Source organism: Corvus brachyrhynchos, unplaced genomic scaffold, assembly GCF_000691975.1.
Source record: "Corvus brachyrhynchos isolate BGI_N302 unplaced genomic scaffold, ASM69197v1 scaffold11, whole genome shotgun sequence".
NCBI lineage: Eukaryota > Metazoa > Chordata > Aves > Passeriformes > Corvidae > Corvus > Corvus brachyrhynchos.
In genome coordinates, this window is record NW_008236965.1 from 3,551,282 (window position 1) to 3,573,802 (window position 22,521).

The following is a 22,521-nucleotide window of genomic DNA, read 5'->3' on the forward strand; positions in this document are numbered from 1 at the left end:
CAAGCCTCTTGATTTACTTCCTGCGAGCTTATAGCTGAGAGATTCTCTTTAAACAGTATAATAAATAAGTTGCATAAATAAAGTTTTTATGACTACAAAATAATAAAAAAAAGTCCTCACAATTATGACTCTAGACATCTGAAAATAATTAATTTTTGGTGAATGAAAGGCTAAATCAGTGAAAACTCTTTTTCTAAATAAATCCTAGTTTTAAGAAAACTTGTTTCCAGAAACTTAAACCACTTGAAAATACTGGCATGTAGGCAATGTTTGCTCCTATTGCAGTAAAGCCTAATGGTGCAAAGTGTGGTGAAAGACCTGTCAGAACTGCATTGTTCAATGACATTTCTGCAGACTTGGAGCTCAACTGTTTATTCTGAAAGCAAAATTTAGCAGTCTCAGTGCAGGTTCCAGTTTTGGCTAAAAATACGAAGGTGTTCTTGCTGTCAAATCCCCATACAAGAAAACACTGTATGATGACGCTTTTACACACCTTATCTCAGTCAGGGAATTCTGTTGGCAACCCACAGCTCTTCTTGAAAACTTCTGCAGTAACAGGGGTCAATTTTCAGATAAAGTGTATGAAAATGGCCTCCCACCAATTTTTAAAAATGCTCTGCTTTTGGCAACTGGCTCATTAGAGTTTATCTAAAACATGTATGATGCTATGAAACACTTGCTGTATTTCTCTCTGTAGATCTTTTCCAATTCAGTGATGGACAAGCTCTATGCATCAGGCAAATCTTGAAAGTTTTCTCAATGACTAATAGACTGAATATATTATATATAAACTAACACTGACCTGCCATTTCCCAAATAAATATATTCTATTTATATAAACCAGGGGTTTTTTTCCTCTGATTTAGATGACTGGAAAGCATATAACTTCTCCATCCAAGGAAGTCCTTTGCTGTATTGCTAACATTCATTGTATTTCATATGAAAACTTGATGGTATTTTTATAAAACTGTTCTGTACAGAATGTAACATTTTATTCAGCAGTACACCCACAATTCAGTGATTCGTGCATCTCTGAAGCTCTTGAAATACATTTATGCACTTTAGATTCAGAACCATTCAACTCTTAATTGAGACAGATTTGACAACTCCTGTTGAATTGTTTCAGAGGTATTATAAAGCTTTGCTGCAAAGGGCTGAATCGCACAGAAATAAAAGACCTTTTGTCAAATCAAATATGCAGATGACAATTGGTACAGTCACTGAATATAGAAAATTCCAGCTTCACAGTTTCTATAACTGCAAAAAAAATTGACATGATAGAGAGGTTTTACTTTGCTAACTTGATGCCTCTGGTAATTAGGGACACTACTGAGCTGTGTAACAGCCCTTGTGCTGGGAGCCAAGGAAAATCACCAGTGGCATTAAAACAGTGTACGGCAGCGACGGGGGAATGCGATTCTACCTCCCACACTAAACACAACTAAGCAACACAAAGAGGCTATAGTTCTACCTACCTGCATGGAACAAATCAACATGAGTGAATGGTGTTGGAGTGATAATAAAGAACTCTGTCAGTGCCTGGGATATAATTTGCATAGTCAGTGGGGTTTCACTGATTATCTTCAATAGGGAGACATTTTAATAATAAGCTATCTGAGGCCTGAATGCACATCATCGCATGTCTAGCTGGATCATCTGCTATTTTATTACTCAGTCATTTCTTAGTAGGAAAAACATTTCTCCAAAATCCATCTGGATTTTGAAAGGTGTATCACGTGTGTAATTGTGCACTTGGACAGCATTAGCATAACATACACCTTTTCACTTACTGTCCCACATGGCATTGTAATAGTAGTGCCAATCTACTACCAACAAAAATATTAATTTGGCTTTGAATGCCAAAACAGAGGATTTCCTATAAGACTCTGATACTCAGAGTTTGTTCACAGCCTCTTCAAGCAGTGACAACAAATGGTACACAGGTTCTTTCAAACAGGTTACTGTAGTGCTGCTTAGGAAATACAGATTCCCAAACTGATTTCCAGTTCGGGTGAGGCACTGAAGAACATGACTGAAGAACAGTGAGCATGATGCTGCTACCATGGGCTCTGTGAATGCAGAGGGCCTGGTGTCAAAAATGACATGAGTTTTTTGGGCCAAAATCCAGAACCTTTCTGATCAAGACTTCAGAGCCACAGAATTAAAAACCAAGGTTTTGACTGGGTGGGAAGCAGGCAGACAGGTATCTGGATAAGCTCTGGATCATCAAAACCACTGCAATTTTCTGGTGCCTGCTGCATCGTGCCTATATTAAAAAGAGCATGAATTCAAAAACTATCTGCTTGCCAAAGCAGATACTTGGATAGGAACACTTCTGTGCATCCATGTCACTGGCAATTCTAAGAAACAGCCTCCACAATACAACTGGACTGACCCTTTCTTTCTTCTGTCTGCAAACAGGATTTCCACTGCAACAGTTCAAAGCAAAGCAACTCATTATTTTATACATGCTGCTTTTTTAACCCATGAAATATTAGGCATAAAAAATAAACACGTAAAATGCTGTAACCCTGCAACTCCAAGTGAAATGCCAACAGGGCTGTAGCACACACTGCAATATAGTAAAACCAGTAGAAATCACAAAATTAAAGTGGCCTTAAAATTAAAGTCCTTCGGGTAAATCCAGTTATGTCAACAGGCTTTAGAAGGATGGTTTTGCTCCCAAGACCAATTTCATGCACTCCTGCCCTCTGTGAATTCAAACACCAAATGCAATGCTTGGAATCTTTTTTTAGCTTGCAGATTCTTAAGTTTCTTCTGATAAGGGATGCAGATTCCTTGGTACAACATAGTGGAGCTTACTGGCAGTATATCTGCTGCTTTTAGCTATCTTCTGCAGCCTTCTCACAAATAATCCAGTGTCTGCAGATCAGAGTCTGAAGGAGTTAATCAAAATTCCTGACAGAGAAGGAATCCTCTAAAGCAATAACAGTGGTACCCATATGTGATTTGCTTTCAGATGACAAGAATGAAGCCTGATACACAGCAGAGAAAAGAGAACAGATGAACTTTTGATAAGAGCTGACAGAAAAAACCAAAATAACAACACATTACCTTGCTCTTGTTTGATCCTCTCTCTTTCTGCATAGCCAGCAGCAAGCATGTTAATTCTGTTGAGCCATCTGAAATAATATTAAAAAAAGCAGTGATACTGACCCAGCCTCTTAATTTTTGGGTGCATTTCTAGCAAAAACAAAGCTAGAAGCATCTGAAGGAGATTAAGGACAATGTTATTTTTCATATCAGACAGCTGTTCTCTTTGATACTCTTGTTCAGGGAGTCTCCAAAGATCTATGATTTTGCTGTTGAACAAACTGTTTTCACAGCAAGAATTTTATTTCAAATGGAAAACCATGTATGATGTCAAACATCTGTAAAATAAAGGATTTAGAGATAATCAAAGAGCTGTTAAGTCTGCTGCTCACAGATATGCCTTCACACAAATACTCCTGCTGTTCTGATTTCTTAAGAATAAATACCACTTTTCAGAGATTTAAGCAATATTTTAAGGCCTGAATTGGCAACTTAGCAGAGGAACAGAGCAGAAAACAGCAGTAAAAAGAACAGGTTCACTCCCAAACAGACAGTGTGGTTTAATTATGCCATTATGTGTTTTAGAGCTTACCTACAGTGCCGTGTACAAAGAGAAGGAGGCATATCAGAATTCACTTTTGTGTTTGTGTCGGATAAGTGGGGGGAGAAAGATGCTTCAATGCAATTCACATCTAAGGCTTTAATCTCAACATAGACTTGAAAAAGTGCTTCCGTAAACTGCACAAATTAAAAAAAAAAAAAAAACAACCCAAACAAAACCATACAAAACCCCAACATCCAAACACAAAAAAAACCCCAAAAACCCAAACCAAAAAACAAATGAGCTATTGCTGCTCTCTTCTAGCAGGGCCATCATGGCCAAGCATACACTGAACTGTCTGTAGCAGGGCAGTTTCACCTGTACTCTTCCCCCATGGGGCTCTCAGTGTATTCATTAGCCAAATGCTTACACTGAATCAGGTCCTTCATCAACGAGGCTTTAAACCACCATGGCAATCTCCCGTGGTTGTCCATTCCATGGTAAACCTGGAATTACTTGCTCCAGTCATCCCATAGTCAGGATTTGACAGGCCTGGTTTGCCAACCTACTGGCTTGCAATTTAACTGCTAGGGTATACAGAAAGACAACTCCAGTCAGGTTTGCGTCTTCTTCAGGAATGGGAAACCCCTGTTTCAGAAAACTGTGCCTGATGGATTTTGTTTATGTACTGCATGCGCAGGATCAGGATGTTTGTCTCAGCAGAGGACACACCTTTGCAATGATTCCTGCATGCCTGTCTTCAGGACATTGCAGTGCAGGGCAAGCAGGCACCAGATCATAAAATACAGTTGCTTTCCTGAAATTTCCAGAAATTAACTCCTGTCATCATGGAGTCAGAGAACTATAGAGTGCTTTAGGCTGGAAGGATCTTAACAATCTTCTAGGTACAAATGCCCCTGGCATGGGCAGGGACACTTTCCACCGACTGTCACTGTCCTTCCACAAATAGTGACCGCATTTTTGACCTGTAAACCATGTTAATGGTCCATAAATTGTTGTACACTGGTAAGAAAGCTAGGGATTTACTCCTAAAATGATTGCAGAATACTTCATGTTACCACACAATCAAAATTTCTGCCAGAAGAATAGGGAAGCTGAAGAGGATACCTAAACTTTGACTTGTAATTGTTAGGAAGTGCCATACAGTTATAAAAACCAGAAGCACACAGGAACAGAAATCCAACAAACCATGTCTCAGACAATGACTTCACATCTTCGCAGGCGAAAGATGACCCACTACAAAGCTATCTTTTAGGTTCACAAACCTGATATGTGAAGACTCCTTTGGGGAATAAAGCTCAGCTGCCAGCTGAACCAGCTCTGCCAGTTCAAATCAAAGGCACTGAGGCAGGAACCTCACCCAAAGCACTCCAGCCTTGTGCTGCAGAGGGACCAGCAAAGGCCACAGACTTGTCTGTGTCCAAAGGGTAAAGCAGCACAAGATGACAAGCATCTGCTCTGTCAAATGGCAGACAATGGGGATGGTGCTTTGCTTGCCTCTCGCCTATTCAGGATTTCACGTTCCCAGTTCAGCTCCCCGGTTTACCACCCTCACCTGCACTGCCAGCAGGGAACAGCCACCTATGAACTCCACCAGGCAGGGCTGCTGACCACAAAGTATTAGACAATATGGCTATAAAGGTTCTCCTGTCCTTCATTCTGTCCTCAACATGAGACAGCATTTCCTAGTAAGTGTGCTTGTTAGTGAGGTAACCAATTAAATTAACAAACACTTAACTGACAGTCAATTGATGCTGCTTACAGAGATGACAGATGACTGCTTCCAGAAAAGCAGTATTTCCTGAAAAGTACAATCTAAGGAGAGCCCAGGAAATGTGTACCATTCTCTCACTCTGAGAGAGAGCAGAATGACTTCACCTTTAATGAATTTCTGCAGGTCATGATCTGTGCCGAGGTTTGGACTACGACCTGCAGTGCCTGTGGGGTGAACGATGGCACTGATGTGGCTGTAAACTGTGAACAACGAGAGCTTTTGAGTTGTTTGCCAGTCTGGAAGGTAAAGGAATGGTATTGACTTCTGCATGTTTTCTGGTAAGTGGCTGCTAAAGCTTCTTCAGATATGGTTAGAGAATTAATATTATTTTAATAAAGCATGGCCAGAGTTCTGGTTTGTTGAAGGTAAAATTGTATGAGAAATCCAACACACCGGACTTGCATCGGAAGGGAAATGTAAAGATCTCCTGAAGAATGGAAGAGGAGTAATACATGCCTGGATTACAATGCACTGGGGACAAAAGTTCCAATCATACAGCTACACAAATGTTTCTCAATATGCATATTAAAAGATACAAAGCCCTGGGACATGGGAAGATTTATATCTTTCTTCCCTTCAGTGTGTGCGTCCTGGTAGCCACTGACCTTTGGAGGGCAAGAGGCCAAGAAAATATTGCTTCTTTACAGCAAATGCAGCCTTAATTTTCTTGTGAGAATTATAAGATCTGTTTCCTAGGTATGACAATAAATACTGGTAACTGCAGTAGTCATTCAGATTTCCTTTTTTTTTTTCTTTTTAAGAACAGTACATTCATTTCTTGTCAATATTTAATTAAAACTGTTTTATGACATACAGAACAGGATTAAAAAAAAACCCTGATTTTCTGCAGACCTGCAATTTCTGTAAGGAAGGATGCACAGTACTCTCATTCTCAAAGACTAGTAGGAAACTGTCTTATCTTACATTCAGGTAGATGCAATACAGTTAGTCAAAGCAGGGTGTCCAATTGTCCTTAATCATAAAACTCAAGGCTATGGGATGAACTTGCTGTATGGGAATACGGATACCTCAGCCTGCCTGTGAGTACCTGAATGCAGTTTAACCAGAATGAAGAGAATAACAGTGAATTTCCAAGCAACATGTTTCCATGACCATACACTTACAACTAGCAAAACAGTACTTTGCATCTATAAGGGGTATTCTGTCCTTCTTCTCACCCAGACTAAGCATGTTAATGGGTAAAAAGAACATTTTTCTAGTGTGACCATATAGACCAAAGGGAATTCAGATGCCACAGCAACAAAGTTCAGTGAGCTCTCCAGACTCCTTACCAGCACAATGGTGTGGCACAGTCATAAAAGTAGTAAGAAAATTTGAATAGTGACAGAGTTATTTGAGATTAAAATACCCATTTTATGCAAGGAGATACACACAAACAAAAACTTCATAGCCTGCAAACATTTTTTTTTAATATAAAAAATGGAATTATTTTATACAAGGGATGAAGGAATTGAACAATTTTGAACTTTCAGTCAGGCTATGTATTAGCAGTTTTCTGCTGTTGTTTCTTCTGCTTCATGTATGAACAAAACTGAAATGACTGCCTGATACATAACTAGAATCTGTGTCAGAAACTTGAAAAAAAAATAGAACATAAAATGATCAAAAGAGTATTAATTCAACTTCCTAACTTCATTCTGTGTTTTACTTCATCTAGGCTTCAAAATGCTTTTAGACAGGAATTATTTTATTATCCCTGCATTTGAAAGACTATTTTTCAGTCACTTTTTTCCAATCTATTGAGTTAATTCAGTGTTTGTAAAAGTGAACTAATTTTTCTAAATATTAATGAAAGAGAAAAATAAAATTCTTTGGTGAGACTATGATGGCAACTCAAATGTAAGAATTTCAAGTAATTCCATAGACCTTGACAGAGTTTAAATTTACGTGTATATAACTCAGAGCAAAATTTTGTCAAGCTCATTCTAAAGGAATTAATAAGCACTTATTTCAAAATATGATTAAAAGACTATTTGTGGTGGGAAGATAAAAATCTTTTAACTCCTGGGATTTGCACTATGCAATTGATTTTTAAAATATTGTTCCATATTTGCTGCTGCTTTCTGATTACTGAACAATTATATAAATTTATATCCTTAAAGAGAAGGTGTCTTGTCATACTGACTGGGCACCTGCTGACAGAAATGATTTAGCTACTGCTGTTGTTCAGGAGATGTCATATACAGACCATGCCATTATTCTGTTTGCCGTGCAGCAAACTGCATTTTGAGTGATTGGCTTGACAGAATTATCAAGAAAAGGCAAGCCTAAAATCTCACAAACAAATACAAAGGTTTTAAGTTTTCTAACTGAGAAGAGACTTTTGAAGTGAGCCTCAGTCCTGCACAAACTTCTGAAAAAATGTTAACAGACAGCTATTTCTATATGAAAGCAAGCACAGTGTGGTATCAGCATGCTTTTCCAGCCAAATATTACCAGTAGTGCACTGGCAGTACCCTGAAGGTGCTCTGCCAGGTAAGTTGAATCTAGTACCCACAGGAGAGATTAAACCATGATTATAGGACTTACTAAGTTTTATTGATTCAGTTTGACCTCCTTTTCCTCTGTTTTTAAAAACAACTCTGGTCAGCGAGGATATCAACAGACATTATCTAAGACAGAACAATTCTCAGGTTGCAATAGGAGATTTTTGTTTGTGTTCTCTGTCATTTGATGAAAATGGCATATTATTTTGAACTGAATTAGTTTCAGTTTATATTGTGAAAATAAATGAAATAAACCCCCTAACATTTGAATAAACATGGGATTCATGTTCTAATTTACCATTCAAATGAATTAAGAGGAATTGTGTTTATTTTGTGCTGAAGTCTTAATCTTCTTTGTGAAAAATTGCACAAGTGGCCTAGAATAGATACAGTAAAATTTAATACTCAAAGAACTAAGACTTTAGTCCTTGTTCTTTTTTGAAGTGCTGAAATTTCCCTTTCAAATTCAATACAACCAAAATTTCACTTCAAAATTCATGGAAGTAGAGAGAATCTGCAAAATTCATTACTTGTAAACCCCACTCGTTTTTCAAGACTGGCATAAAAAACCTGACTGCTTTAAATCTTTCTCCAACTTCTTATTTCCTCCAGGGCAAGAAACAGAAGGATGCCCAGAGAAGGCATCACGTATTTGGGAGTATGTAAGGAAGCAGAGTTGGAGATACCTCACCCTTGCAGGTACCACACAGCCAAAACCAGAAACCTGGAATTCTGAAATTGTGTTTGGATGCTGTTTCACACACTGTATTTATTTCTTTTTAGAAATGGGGAATCATGTTTCTAAAGATTTCAAACCTTTGCATCAAAAAGGTAATTTTTGCATGAATCGAATAATTAACATGAAGCCAGTCAGAAACAATGTCACTTTGCACCTATTTTCTAAGCAATTAAACTTAGCTTTTTAGATTATGATGTAATTTATTATCATTTTAGTATTAGTAGCTTCAAGAAGTGTCACATTTAAGGAATGGGTCCTTGAACTTTGCTAGATCTCCTTACCTGTTCATATCATCTAGATGTTCAGCAGCAAAATAAAAACTTTTGATCTTAGGATGGCAGGCTTTGAATGCACTGTAGAGGAAAAACATAATTAAAAAATGTAATGGCACAACTCTGTTTTGTTTTTTTTCTGAAATGTAAGATCACATGGTCACCAAGGAATGAGATGAGTTCATATTTGAGTTGCTGCATGCCCCCAAACAGTATATGAACGTACAACTTTTAGGATTGTGCCAGATTTCACCAAGTAAAGTGCTCTTCAACTACCCCTTTCTAAATAATTCTTGATTCATATGTGCATAAATAATTGTTCAACCATCACCTGCAGTGTACTGTATGTGGATAAAGTTAATCAGGTAAGGATATAATTTTACGTATCAGGTAATTTTGCTGATATACATATAGCTGTCATTTTTTTCTGAACAGAAAACTGACTAAACAAGGAATTCAATACAACAGAAAAATTCTCAGTCCTTGTGATTTCTCACATCCCAATGACTTTGACATTACCTTTAGCAATAATGACTGCATTTCAAGCAGGAAAATGTGATGTGCTGACTGACTTCTGAAAAGCTGTCATAAATCAACACTGTGTTCATGAGGTCATCTTAAGCAATGGGCAATTACATTGCATCTTTTCTTTCCACCAAAGTAATCAACATGACTGGGCTGAGAGAATGACTGCATTTCATACATAATATGAAATAAATTACTAGAAAGAATCTTTTAACTATGTTGAATAAAGATTTATGGTGAAGTACCTGAAGAGGAAATGCATTTGAAATAATTAATAATTTACAGTAGAGAAGAATCATTTTGAGAATAATCTGAAGGTGTCTCTTAAAATAAGAACAAAAAATGTAACGGTCCCAAAGAAAATAAGGAAAACTGCAAACATGATACATGACGAGCATCATCACCATTTTTCTGAGACACAATGGATTTTATATATATACACACACATATTTATATTATATAATAATTCTCTCTCTAATCCATTGTGTCTCAGAAAAATGGTAATGACGTTCTCCATGTGTATCATGCTTGCAATTTTCAATATATATGTCTGTGTGTGCACACAGATTTACACACATCTATGTTTTAGAAATCAGGCAAATGAAATTGCTAACAGCAAAGTTACTGCTAGAGAAGGTAACATAACATTGAGACTAAAACAATTCCTCTAATACATGACAGCATGACACAACGTTATGCAAGTCAAAGCAGATGTACAGTGACATCTGCTCAGTTTAGAAAGACATCACCAGGTTACTGAGACCTAAAACTGGACTTCTTAAAACTGTTACAGCATTTGTCATCTGGATTCTTAAGAGGGTTTTTTCCCTTTATCTGCCACCCAAGCAAAGAATCTTAATAACAACATTTTATGTGCAGCTATTCAGTTGACACTAAATCAAGTAAAATCAAACCAAAACAATTTAAGCAGGGTGCAATTCCGAGAAATTAGTTGACTTTATGCTGCTGCCCCAACAGAAAAGAAAAAATGAAGCACTTTAACCATGTGGCCCAAGGACACAGGACAATAGGCCCAAGCTAACGTATGCTTTATTTTTTAAAATGCAGTTTCTATTGTCTGCCCTTTGAGACCAGCTTGAAGGGTGGAGTTCATCCTAAAGAGAGAGTCAGATCAACTGATACAAGGTCGGTGCTTTCTGTAGAACTGTAAGTACTACAAATCATACCACTTTACATTTGCAAATTATGTTTTGCACAAATTTCAGCAACTCCAGACTTGTTAAAAAAACCATACAAATCATTAGAAGGCAAGGCAAAAAATTTTTTAACAATAATGACTCTAAAAGTATCTCTGTGGGAGTCTACACCTGTCACATTGCTACATATGCCTGAATTTATCTAAATAATAAAAGGATTTGTGCAATGGCACAAATCTGGATTGCAGCATAAACAGGTGAGAAGAAATGTTCTTTGAGACCTTTAGGTCATGTAACAAAAATACAACAAATCACTGCCATTCTTTTTTTTTTTTTTTTACTCTGACTCAGGACTGAAATAATGTCTCAGCAAACTTCGAGGTGATGCTAACTAATCTGGAGTTACGTTAAACACTGATGCCTGGCCATGAACTTGGGGACTTTCTTATTTGGATGGTCTCTGTATTATGCTTAAAGCTCTCTATTGAGCATAAAGCACACAAACACTCTCCAACCCCAACAAACAAATAAAAAAAATTACAACCCCAAACAGAAAGGAAAAAAAAGAAGAAAGGAAAACTAGGAAAATAAAGAGACAGAAGCAGCCAAGCAGTCTTCTTGCTCATCATTCATTTTGGTTTAGTCAAGCACTGTGATTCATGATGAAATGAAAAAATAGCCTCCTTTGGGCAAGATGGCACATACAACACAAAAAATGAATTTTCTTTTTCTGTATGAGCTTATTCTGTGATAAAACCTCATGACAATAGTAACAATGACCATTATGTCCCTGTTTTAAGGGAAAACCTTGCCCTTTTTTCCACTTTTTTTATTGTATCATTGCATTACTTTTGAGCATGCTTACTATTTCTTGCGGCATTCACTGGCTCTGTCAATTTTAAATTCAGGTAGACTGATGAATCCTTCTGCTTTTTCATCCTGCAAAGATAGTTCCAGATATTACTGTAGCTAAAGTGTCAGAAAAAAAACCCCCACCATGCTGAAAACTTACAAATATTTTTCATTGCCTACTTCTTACGTAAGGAATACTAATGTCTGCTCTGCTCTGGCAAACCTCCCACAGAAGTCACTGGGACTTTTGCCAAAGTAGCAAGACAGATCCCTTGGTATAAAATACAATTTTAAATACCCAGTTTTCTGAAACAATTTCACAGCTGAACCAACATTTGAAAATATACAAAATGGCCAAATGTATTCTGTCAATTAGTTACCATAATTAGTTAATTTTTGGGGAAAATGGACTAATTAGTAAGGAGAAATGCAGCCTATTGTAAGAAATAGAGAAAAAAGCAATTTCAGTGTGTGTTGTTTATCATTTTATGTATCACAGCTAAGAGGCATATCTCTTCATCTACTTTCATCTCTCTACAACACTCAGAGTAACTCGGACCTTCCTCCCCTCTCCTCTAAAGACTTACACAGTCTATTTTATCAGCTACTCAATCTCCCTTGACTTTTCACAGTTTGAAAGCATTATTTATATTAAGCTACTATTACATCAATAACACCGACTTTGTTATTTAACTGCTCATAACTTTGCATGCAAAATTAATACCGGATCATAGAAATGAAGCTGCAAAAACCACAAACGTATGTGAAGGAATTCCACAAAAATACATCTTTTTGTAAGAATTCAAATGGTTATTTATACCACATATGTAGTCCATATGATTATATGCCTTCTTAAAAATAAATAAAAGGCACAAATCAGCATATAAAACTGGAGATGGAATCATTATGTGGAAGGTACAGGGTTGTAACAGGTTCTGCATTAGCAGGTATTTTAAAATCAAAAATACACTTTTTAGAATAATCTTGCTATTTCTTCTTTGAATGGTTGCCTAGAGAAACAAGAGTTTGGCAAGAACAATGTTGGCTTGTCTGTCCACCTGCCACTGAGGCACCCCTTACCAGCCTTTCAGTCTACTGGCGATGACAGACACTGTGCTGAGGGAGCTGAGGTCTCAGAAATAACCAAACTCAGAAAATCTCAGGGAAACTTGGGACAGGGAGGGAGATGGAGGTGCTGAGAGCACTGCCCTCCACATGGGGAAGTATGGCACAAGTCAGAAGTTCCATCTGTTCCTTGGACCCAGCTGTTGACCACTCACTACGCTTGGAGGCATCAATTACTGCCCCGATGAAGACATTGTAGTAGCCAAGGGAGGGGGAATGGAGAGGAGGGAGTTAGGGTTACTGATCTGAAGCTGGGATCAAGGCACAAATGGAATGAGTCTGAGAAAACAGGCTCTGAAAACTCTTGTCATGGAACAACTTGCTTTCTGTTTACACAGGGAAAAGTTGGGGATTGCTTTGGAAAGGTTATGTACAAATGCTTGCTGTGATTAAAAGAACAAGTCCAGGACAGAGTGCATGCAGATGTTAACAATGGTTTTATCTCAGCATATTTACTAATGAGTCTAGTAAGATTTAAAATTAAGGTATCCTAACACTGGCAAAAAGCTTTGGTGCTAAAGCTGATATAACAAATGTGTACCAATGCAGAAAGTGTTGCATAATCAAAGCTGTACACAATTCAGCTGGGATGCTCCCATGCTTTTAAGTTCAGCATATATGAGCACTGAAATAGTATCAAAAGCTACAAAGAAGGAACAACAGGAGAACACAACTGAGAAAACAGAACTATCTTCCTTAATTGCCTAGCACAGATAAACAAGGAACACCAGGCAGCACAACATTAAAGTTTACACTCCCATGACTAAGCTTGAATGACAGGATTAAATAACTACCTTTTTGCTTTCAAGGGTTCGAGGATAAATTTATTCTGAACTGGTGTCATGAGGACACAGAAAACTGTGTTATTTCTCCGTGTAGTAAAAGGTGAATTGGAAGGAACAAATATCTTCAAACCTTAATGGTAATTTTGTCAGGCAGTTAATATTAATTTCAGTGTGATTATTTGTGTGAATAAAGTTACTAACATATATAAGCACTGAAAGCATTGTTTTCCCACTAAATCATGACAACAGCACTACACAAAGCATTCGCTGAGACCATGAGTACAGATGTTTACCTCTTCATTGATATACCAATATAGAGATGTGTCCTTCAGGACAAACCAGTACTTTTTCCATTTTTGGGAGAAATAACTCTTGGCATCTTTCTTTTTCCAAAGCCAGCCTTCACAGTCCCCTCGACCAAGATCTTTACATGAGATCCGTCTTTTGCTTTTACCAGGAATAGGAGCTGAAAATGACAATGAGGTGATGTGAAAGAATTTGATATTCCAGTAAATCAACAAGATACCTAATCAGAAAGCACTATATATTTGTTTAAGGAAATTAATTAAAAATTTCAGACTCAAATTGTCATGAAAAAGTTATTACAAGCATTCTATTTTGACCACAAAGCTTATGCACGCCACCGTAAGTTAAAAGCCAAAGCAAATCAAACCAAACCGTGTTCAGCACCTCAGAGCTCATATTCTATGGATAAGACCACAAGAAAAAAAAAAAAAAAGCTACACAGAAAGAGAAGACACTACAGAGAAAAGAAAGGCAAGATATTTAAAAATAAGAAAAATGGTTATTTGTAATTTTCAACAGATTAATATTTCACATCAGAATAAAGCACACAACATATAAACTCATGTACATCCCACTTGGTTGCCAAACACAACTATTTAAGTACTTCACAGGTATTTACAAACTTCTCTTTGCAGCTCCTTTTGAAACTAAACAGTTCCTAAGGCCTTTGTACTTCTGAATCAAAGGAGGAAAATTTACTATGATATAAATTACCTGAGAGCGTAGGTAATGAGCAAGTGCTGCAGTGAGGCATTACCTGAACACAGCTGGAAAAACCAACCCTGGCCCCAAAGAGGCTAGAGTCTAAGTATTCAAAAAAAAAGATAAAAGCAGATACATGAAGGTAGAGGAGCATTAGGAAACTATGAGACATCAGTAATGGACTAATACATTCTCAACATCATCAACTGAGCAGAACATATTATTGGAGCTAACAAGTTATAGTTCCTCACATACTGCAATACCATAAAATTAATCTCAACAGTTCTTTTCCAACCAATACATGGGAACAAATTTATTTTTTACCTTTGTTCTTCTTTTTACTTTTCTGCTGTAGAGAAGACTGCTGAAATGTCTACAAGAAAATCAAAATGGAAGAAGTGAAAACGCAATGTTTATATTTAACCACATCTTTATAATTAAAAAAATGTTACTGTGAAGTCATCGTCAGGTAACACCAGCCAAGAGACTTCTAGGCCTAAGAAAAAAGGTGATTTTAGTTCACCTGTTCATAAGGTTGTAAAGCAAAACTACACTGTGAAACATCTTAAAACAGACCACCAATGAGTTTGCCAAAGCAACTGTAGTTTCTGTCCAAAATGGTCGCTCTCCTCTTGTTCTGTTAATAAAGAAGGAATGTCTTGCTTTGGTTACTGTGATACAGCCCATGTATTTCTAACGTATACACTAAGTATTCTTGACATAGACACGTAAATATGCAAAATAACACACTGCCTAATGCAGGTGTGAAATATACAATGGTCATTAGACCATCAGACAATTTTCTCAGAACCAGGCCTAGTATTTTGAAACATACCAGTAAATTCTGCTAAATCGCAACAGAGAAAAAGTCTCCCAAATAAAAAGTCTGAACTTTATTTTTCTGACTTTATTTTTCACCATGTTGTAAGTGGAAGTATTTCCCTCCAGTTGATCCACTCCCACAAACTAACCCATTGCCTCGGCAATGAGACATGATGGAAGTTACTCCTTTATTTAAGATCTTAGCTTATTAATAATAGCAATAAATATTAACACATTTTATAGCCATTTCTGTTGAAAAACTAACTTTGACTCAGATAAGCACAATCCCCATTGAACTAAAAAAATTATTCTGTTATTTATCAGACAAAATTTAAAGACATTATTTCACTAGTTTTGAATTTTAGTTTTTTATAAAGGCAGACAAACGTATTAGTGTTAAAACTAAGAAAAGGCTACATTAGTGTCTGAGTATTAAAACTTCCTATTTCAGCTTACCATGAATCAATACAGAAATCAATACTTTTGTGCCACTTGGTAAAAATAAATCTAAGCAAAAGAACTGACAGCTCTGCAATCCCAAATCCTGTTCCTAATAGGTGAGACAATCCCTCACCCTAGTTTACAAGACCAGGTTCAATTCAAAGAGCAGCTGTGGTTTTGCACGTGGCATTTAGTGCTATGGCTTAGTTGACACAATGTTGTTTGGTCAAATGTTGGACTCTGCGACCTTGGAGCTCTTTTCCAACCTTAATGACTCTGTTCTAATTTTCTCCTCCCTGCTTCCCAGACCTGTGAGCTCATGTGCAGCAGACTCAGCTTTGAAGGGATCTTCTGCCTCACAGCTCAGAGATTCTCAAGCAGAAAAAACTAACATGCCATGGGGAAAAATTACCAGCAAGACAATAACTAGGTGTAATTAAAAAATTTAACTGACTTGCTAGATGTGCTGATCCCTTGGAGACTGTATCTGACTAAAGCTACTCCATTATATTGCCACCTCAGTGGGTCAAAATAGGCCTCCACTGGGAAGAAAAAAGGATCCTACTCATTTTCATTCCCTGTCTCTCGTCGTTTTCTTCCCCTACTGGTACCAATCAAATCAGCACCAGCTCTCAACAAACCAAGACAGCAACACCATCCCAACTTACATCACATGAAATATTTCAACCTGCAAAGGACTAGAAGAGACCTTAATGGCCCAGGAATAACAGAGTGGCTGAGCAGAAGTGTAAATAAATTCCTCTGAAAATTTTACCTAATTCAAACTGGCTGAAAAAATAGACACCTACAAATCCAAAACTTTAGCACTTCTCATGTCACAACTCAGACAATTTCATTCTGCTGGTTGACTTTTCTGCACTATTATTTTCACAGTGTCAAAGCAGAAAAGGAAAATCTCTGCTCCATTTTCTCACAAGTGATTCTGAGAGCAGGTGAGAACAATATGAAAAGCCTTCTCTTTAGATGTTTTGTCTGTAAATTGAACCTGCAAACCTGAGTTCACACCTCTTGACTTCTGAGTCAGTTTTTGGGAAGAAAGGGTAATGAAGGGGTATCAGTTTTTAATAGGAAGAAAGCATATAATTTAGATGTCTAACCATTTTCCCATACATTATGTTATACTGTAAAATAGAAAATTTTTATTGAATTCAGTTATTATTCTGAATTAGCTCATTGAATTAAATCACAATTAAGGGCAAATTCAACAACTGAGTGAAGTTCCTGGGAACTATTTCAACTGCAGTGATTTTAACTAACACTTTAGATTATTTTACATGGACTTCAGGCTTCAAGTTGACCCTTTGCTAAAATCCAGCACCAGCTTTTTTCTTAACGCAGAAAATGTATATGTAATATAAAATATGTAATTAGAAAACAACAACAACAACAAACAAGTGAGGAGGAAATCTAAAAATGCTTCTTCTGTTGCTTTTTAGTTTTAGTGACTTGAACACAGCCTCTTACCAGTTGTAAGGTAATGCTAAGTGCTGTTTTCTCAGTGGTGTCAGGAGGTCATGTCCTTCCTCCTGATCACAGCAAGGCTTGCTTTGAAGCCAACACTGGATCCTGTTCTTCAGGGTCATCTCTAACCGAGATCCAACTATCTCCAAAGAGGTAGATTCCACAGCTTCTTTAAACGACCTGTCCTAATGCTGGCCACCATCATGTTTCCCCTTTTACAGCTTATTTCTGTGATGTGACAAATATGGAAATAATATAAATACTACTTCTTAATGCCATGAACCCTAAAAACATGGATTTACACCAAAGCAAGAAATTTATTTGTGCTAATGCAAACTTGCTGTAAGATACTGTTTAGCACTCACCCACACAGCCAGATTCAATGTATGTTCCCTGCATTTTGATTCTGATACATCTTGAGCTTTGAGCAATTGCTTTCCTAAACACCTTGTCCCAGTTTCTAAGAATCCATCTCCAACTAATTCTGAGAGCAAGCAAGAAATAAAATAGAAAGCAGCATTCCAGATTAAAGAAAGTTGTTAGTAACTCAAAATAATGAGTAAAATGGAAACAAGACTGACACTGAAATATTAAATAGATGAGTACCTGAAGACAAGTGGAAATTGTCACTCCAGAACAATATTTGAAACTGTTTAATCGTATTCTGAATTACATGCTTTCCAGTTACTCGAAACACAACTAGAAAAACTTCCCATTACCCAAAAGCAAGGTGTCACTTGATGTTTAACATGTATCAAAACCCCTTTGAATACACTAAGACTCAGTGAGCTTTTTAGACACAATGCTTTTCTCCTGTAATAAGTGATCTTTGAAATTGTTCCATTTAATAATATACCTAGACTAAGACCTTTGACAAATGCATGTCTAAGTAGAATATCAAAGAAACATTTCATGTATGTAAAGGTCTGCCTTTCCTATTAGCAGCCTCAAAGGACATGTATTTTAAAAGGAATAAAACACCATTTATTAAAGGGATTTTTGCCATGTTTCTGGTTTGGTGTTTTGGTTTTGTAGGGTTTTTTTGTCTGTGGTTTTTTGTCCGCTGGGTTTTTCTTGCAGAGGAACTAGTGTACCTCTAGCCCTACCTCTCTGAGGTCTTAGCTGCACATTCCATGAGCCAATGGAGATTTCATTGTGAAGGGAAGAGCCATAACAGTTCCTCTCTTTATGCAACTGCTCATTACCAGACTTGCTATGCGGGTTGTATTTATTTTACAGTCTTCAAAATGATTCACAGAGTTCTGAAAGGCCAGCAGAAGACTGCACAGCTGTAAAGGGTAACCTGCCCCACAGTAAGCCTTTTAGAATTACAGCACAGCAACGCAGCTACACTGTAAAAAACTTACAGGTGAAGGCTCACACCAACCAGAGAGATCACCTCTGGCCTGTAATCATATTTACTCTTTGGCACGAAACTAATTCCATATAGGTGGTATAATCAATACTATCTGCATGCACACAATTGCACGTCAGCATCTTTGTATGTATAACACAACATTTTCAAGAAATGAGACTATCATGTTTTTATCTCATTCTTAGAGTTATCCAGCTTTCTTTCCTGGGATAAAGTATTATTGGTTAGTACTACACCTGCTCTGTATCTGCTCAGAAGGGAAATGAGATTGAAAGTTAGTCGTTAATGTTCAGAAGCCTGAAAATGTATTTAACTTGTTTAGTAGTGATTTCATAGCTCTCTATTTGGAAAAATGTATTTAAATGAAAGTATGAAATTATTTAAGTTTCCAATTATTTTATTTGTTTCATGCCAGATAAGAAACTTAATAAATTGATCTTTCAATACTAATATTGAATTGGAGTTAAACTGGTATCAGAAGAGAAGAATGTTTGATAAAACTGTTACGATGAAAGTTAGAAAACTTCTATTCCAGTTGATAGCTCACATAAAAGTAGAAAACAAATAGACTGGTTATGGAAACGATAAATTTGAGAAGACTGCTTATTTTGACAACCCAGCCAAGCGGCTGAGGAAGATGTCTAAAGATTTGATGTCAGGCTGTTCCTTAGCGCTTCTCTAAGATCTAATATAAATTCCAGGTGTGACCAACAGAACATTACATCCATGTCCAAAAAATAGATATATTCTAATAGTTACAGAAACTCCTTCATGGTTACAGAATTTGTAGGTCTACCAAAAACTGAAGATTCTCTGAAGGTCTAGATTGGCCATGGCAATTAGTACTAAATTGGACAGCTCCTAAAATTCTCATTAAAGGGCTTTTTTGTTTCTCCACTTTTCTTCAGAGATTTTTCACTCACTCATTTAAAAAAAGCTGAAAGAGAGAACCAGGTTATGGAAAAAGTAATACCCAATTCTTCTACCCAAATTTGAGCTCAGTCTAATTGGAAGGGAAAATGCAGGTATATTTTTATAGTTTTATTTAGAGCTCAGGTCAAATCCAATTTTTCTCAAGCTGCAAGTTATGATACTAAGGAACTATTTACAGTAAGGCAGTTCCCCCCTGTCACTGTAAGATAGCTTTCTCTAGTTTCAGCAGGGTAGCTTGTAACACATCTGATTACTGGAACTTTCTGCTACAGATGGAAAAGCCAGTATCTGGGAAAAAAATGAAAGCTGGTTCTGCCAATTATATGATTGATCTCTCACTTTGAGAGATAGTTCTCAATGCTTTGAGAACACTGGCAATGTTCTATTTTCACAGTTTTGATATATCACATACACATTTCTCTGCATTTGGTGTGTTGAGATCCAAAGTTTCAGAGCTAAATGAGGAGTGAAAAGGGGGAAAATGCAAACCTATTTATACACAATGTCACACTCGACGTCAGTATTAACATCTCAAGCTTAAGGGTACTCGCAACAGAGGTCTTTGCCAATATCTTTTTTTGTTTACCATCTTGTTTAGTCTCCATTAAGAGCTAATAACAGACAGGACTAATTATTTTCATGGATGTTTGTGGAAAATAAAGTTTTCAATGACTGTGTTACAAAGATGTGATGAGGGAACACCTCTGTCAGATCAGAAAGTTTGAAACCTGCCAATCAGCAGCAGAATTTCATTCATGCGCTTTGTTAATGACCACAAGGAAAAAGAAACAGTATGTGCCTTAAGAGTTTTTTACTGTAAAAATAGGTAGCCTGAGATCTTGAAGCTGCCAACTTCCTATCTGCCTCTGAGGTAAGCAATGGCTGTATGAGCTGTGCAGGATGGTCTCCTTATTACATAGTCTACAAGGGCTGATAATATCAGATGTCTGTTCTTTCATACAACTGCTGCTATGTCTGCTTATCCAAGAAGAATAGGCTAGCTAAGGGCAGAACTATGGTTGTCTGAAATGTGATAGCAAGAACAGCTTTTCTGCTCAGGGATTCTTATTCATCCTCCCATTTCTAAATGTTTTCTTGTCATTTGGGGCGGGCTCTGTGGCAAATGTTACATTAGCTGGATACAACTTAGCAGTTGAGCAATCTAGTGCAAATATTTTGTGCAAAGTTGTTAGCATAATGAATGAAGAAATAAAATAATTTTTTAAATCTTCAGGCTATTTGGAAAAATAATATACAGTGGTGCTGCTTTCCACCACTAGGGAAAGCCATTAAGCCACAGGACTCTTTAATTGAAATACCAAAGCAGTAAAACTCCTGGACAACATTAAATGAGAGTTTTCATATTCCCCCAGTCTTTTCGACTGCCATAACAAGAACTACAGAAGTGTCATAGCTGCCTGAAGCAAATGAGGATAAAAAGTTAAGCTAGACAAGTGCTGTTCATTAGAATAATTTATTCTGAGATCATTCTTCTGCTCTACATCCTCTTTAAAACATGTAATTTTGGTACCTCCCACACTACTTTTTATTGACAGTAAGTAATCTAGGAGAGAAAGGGAGGATTAAAAAACTGTATGTATCCTTTAATGGCAGAAGTTCTAGATGCATCAGTTGCTCCATCACTGTGTATGTTTCAAGTGCACATATTTAAGAAGGAAAAAAGAAACTAAACTACCACCTGTTACAGAACAGTATTTAACCTGCAGCAGTTCCCAGTTTAACCACTTACTGAGGAGAACGGACCAGTCAGAAAAAACACAAAACAACTGAGGCAGAAAGGCACCCCTGGAGATCATCTTATCCAGCCTTGTTGCTCAAAGCAGACTCAAGTAGAGAAGGTTGTTCAGGGCTGTGTCCAGTTGGGTTTTTAGTATCTCCAAGATGGAAACTCCACTAACTCCATGGGCAACACTGAACAATCTTCACAGTAAAAGTATTTTTTTCTTATTTTTATATGGAATTTCCTGTATTTCCATTTTTGTCCATTGCCTTTTGTCCTTTCAGAGTGTGTCTGAGACAAGTCACCCCAAAAGCATTTGAGAAGCTTCGTGGATACTTGTGCCCTGTTTCTATGCCCCTCCAGCAGATATCAAACTTCGCAATTTCTTCCAGGAAAAATCTTGGTTTTCTTAGAAAATTTATGTGGTTTTCATAGGGAAGGTAGATCTTCCTCTTATGCTTATCTAAACATTAAAACAATAAGAATATCCAAGCAGATTTAAGAAACTTATTCTTCATCTATTATTGGACTAGAGAGGTGGTCTGTGGCACAGCATGGAGCCAATCCCAGATTTTCTCAGAAGAAAACAAACTGCTGTAAAACAGTAATGCCTCCCAGGGCATTAACAACACCTTGCACCAAGCCCATGGTCTTTGTAGAGAAAAAATCATTAGACAAAAATAAAGGTCCCATGCCGCCTTACAGCACCTTGGTGCTTGCTCATGGTGAAGAGCACATACACCTCCTTCTGCAGGAGGAGTTAGCAACACTTCTGATTGTGCCCTTCAGCATGATCTCTTTCAAATTGCTATGTCTGATTATGTGACAAAGAAAAGTGCAGAGGATGTAGGCACTCTGAGAAAACAGATTTCTACTTCAAGAAAGATACACTATTCTCTGTTAGCAGGTTATTCTCTGTTAGCACTTGGACATCATATGCTTAGTGAAAGAAACAGAAAACTCCTTCTGGCTTTCAACAGAGGGGAAGTTTTCATGGGGAAAAGAAGGCAAGAGCTTCTGTACATCAGGAATTGTACGTTCTGTTAAAATTCATACCAAACACTTCCACTGGCCTTATGAATTAAGGCAGAAAAAGAACTGTTCATTCCAGGATAAAAGTCCCATTACTTGCTGGAATTCAGTAAAATTTCCTCTAAGCATAAGATGAAACAGCCCTTTGCAGAAGGTGGGGAAAGATAACAAGAGGTCTTTTTAATTCTGAGCTGGCTATGGTGACCTTATGGGTACAAACCAGCTTACAAGAAGTTTTACACATCATTTTAAAGTCAGAATTCCGTAGTGTTGGAAATGCTATCTACTTGGGTTAATCTGAAAGCAAAGGGATATACTTGAGAAGTGGACAGAAA

At 37.2% G+C, this 22,521-nt stretch overlaps 1 protein-coding gene across 1 annotated transcript in view; it reads right to left on the bottom strand.

Annotated features, from left to right (window-relative positions):
* The window catches only part of CNKSR2 (connector enhancer of kinase suppressor of Ras 2), a 173,217-nt gene that overhangs the window by 43,866 nt on the left and 106,830 nt on the right, over positions 1–22,521 (bottom strand). The window contains exons 14-18 of the mRNA XM_017728390.1: positions 14,685–14,733; positions 13,646–13,818; positions 11,456–11,529; positions 8,918–8,989; positions 3,076–3,143 (exon numbers count right to left, since the gene is read on the bottom strand). Coding sequence (XP_017583879.1) covers positions 3,076–3,143; positions 8,918–8,989; positions 11,456–11,529; positions 13,646–13,818; positions 14,685–14,733 — 436 coding nt within the window. The remainder of the gene's footprint in view (positions 1–3,075; positions 3,144–8,917; positions 8,990–11,455; positions 11,530–13,645; positions 13,819–14,684; positions 14,734–22,521) is intronic.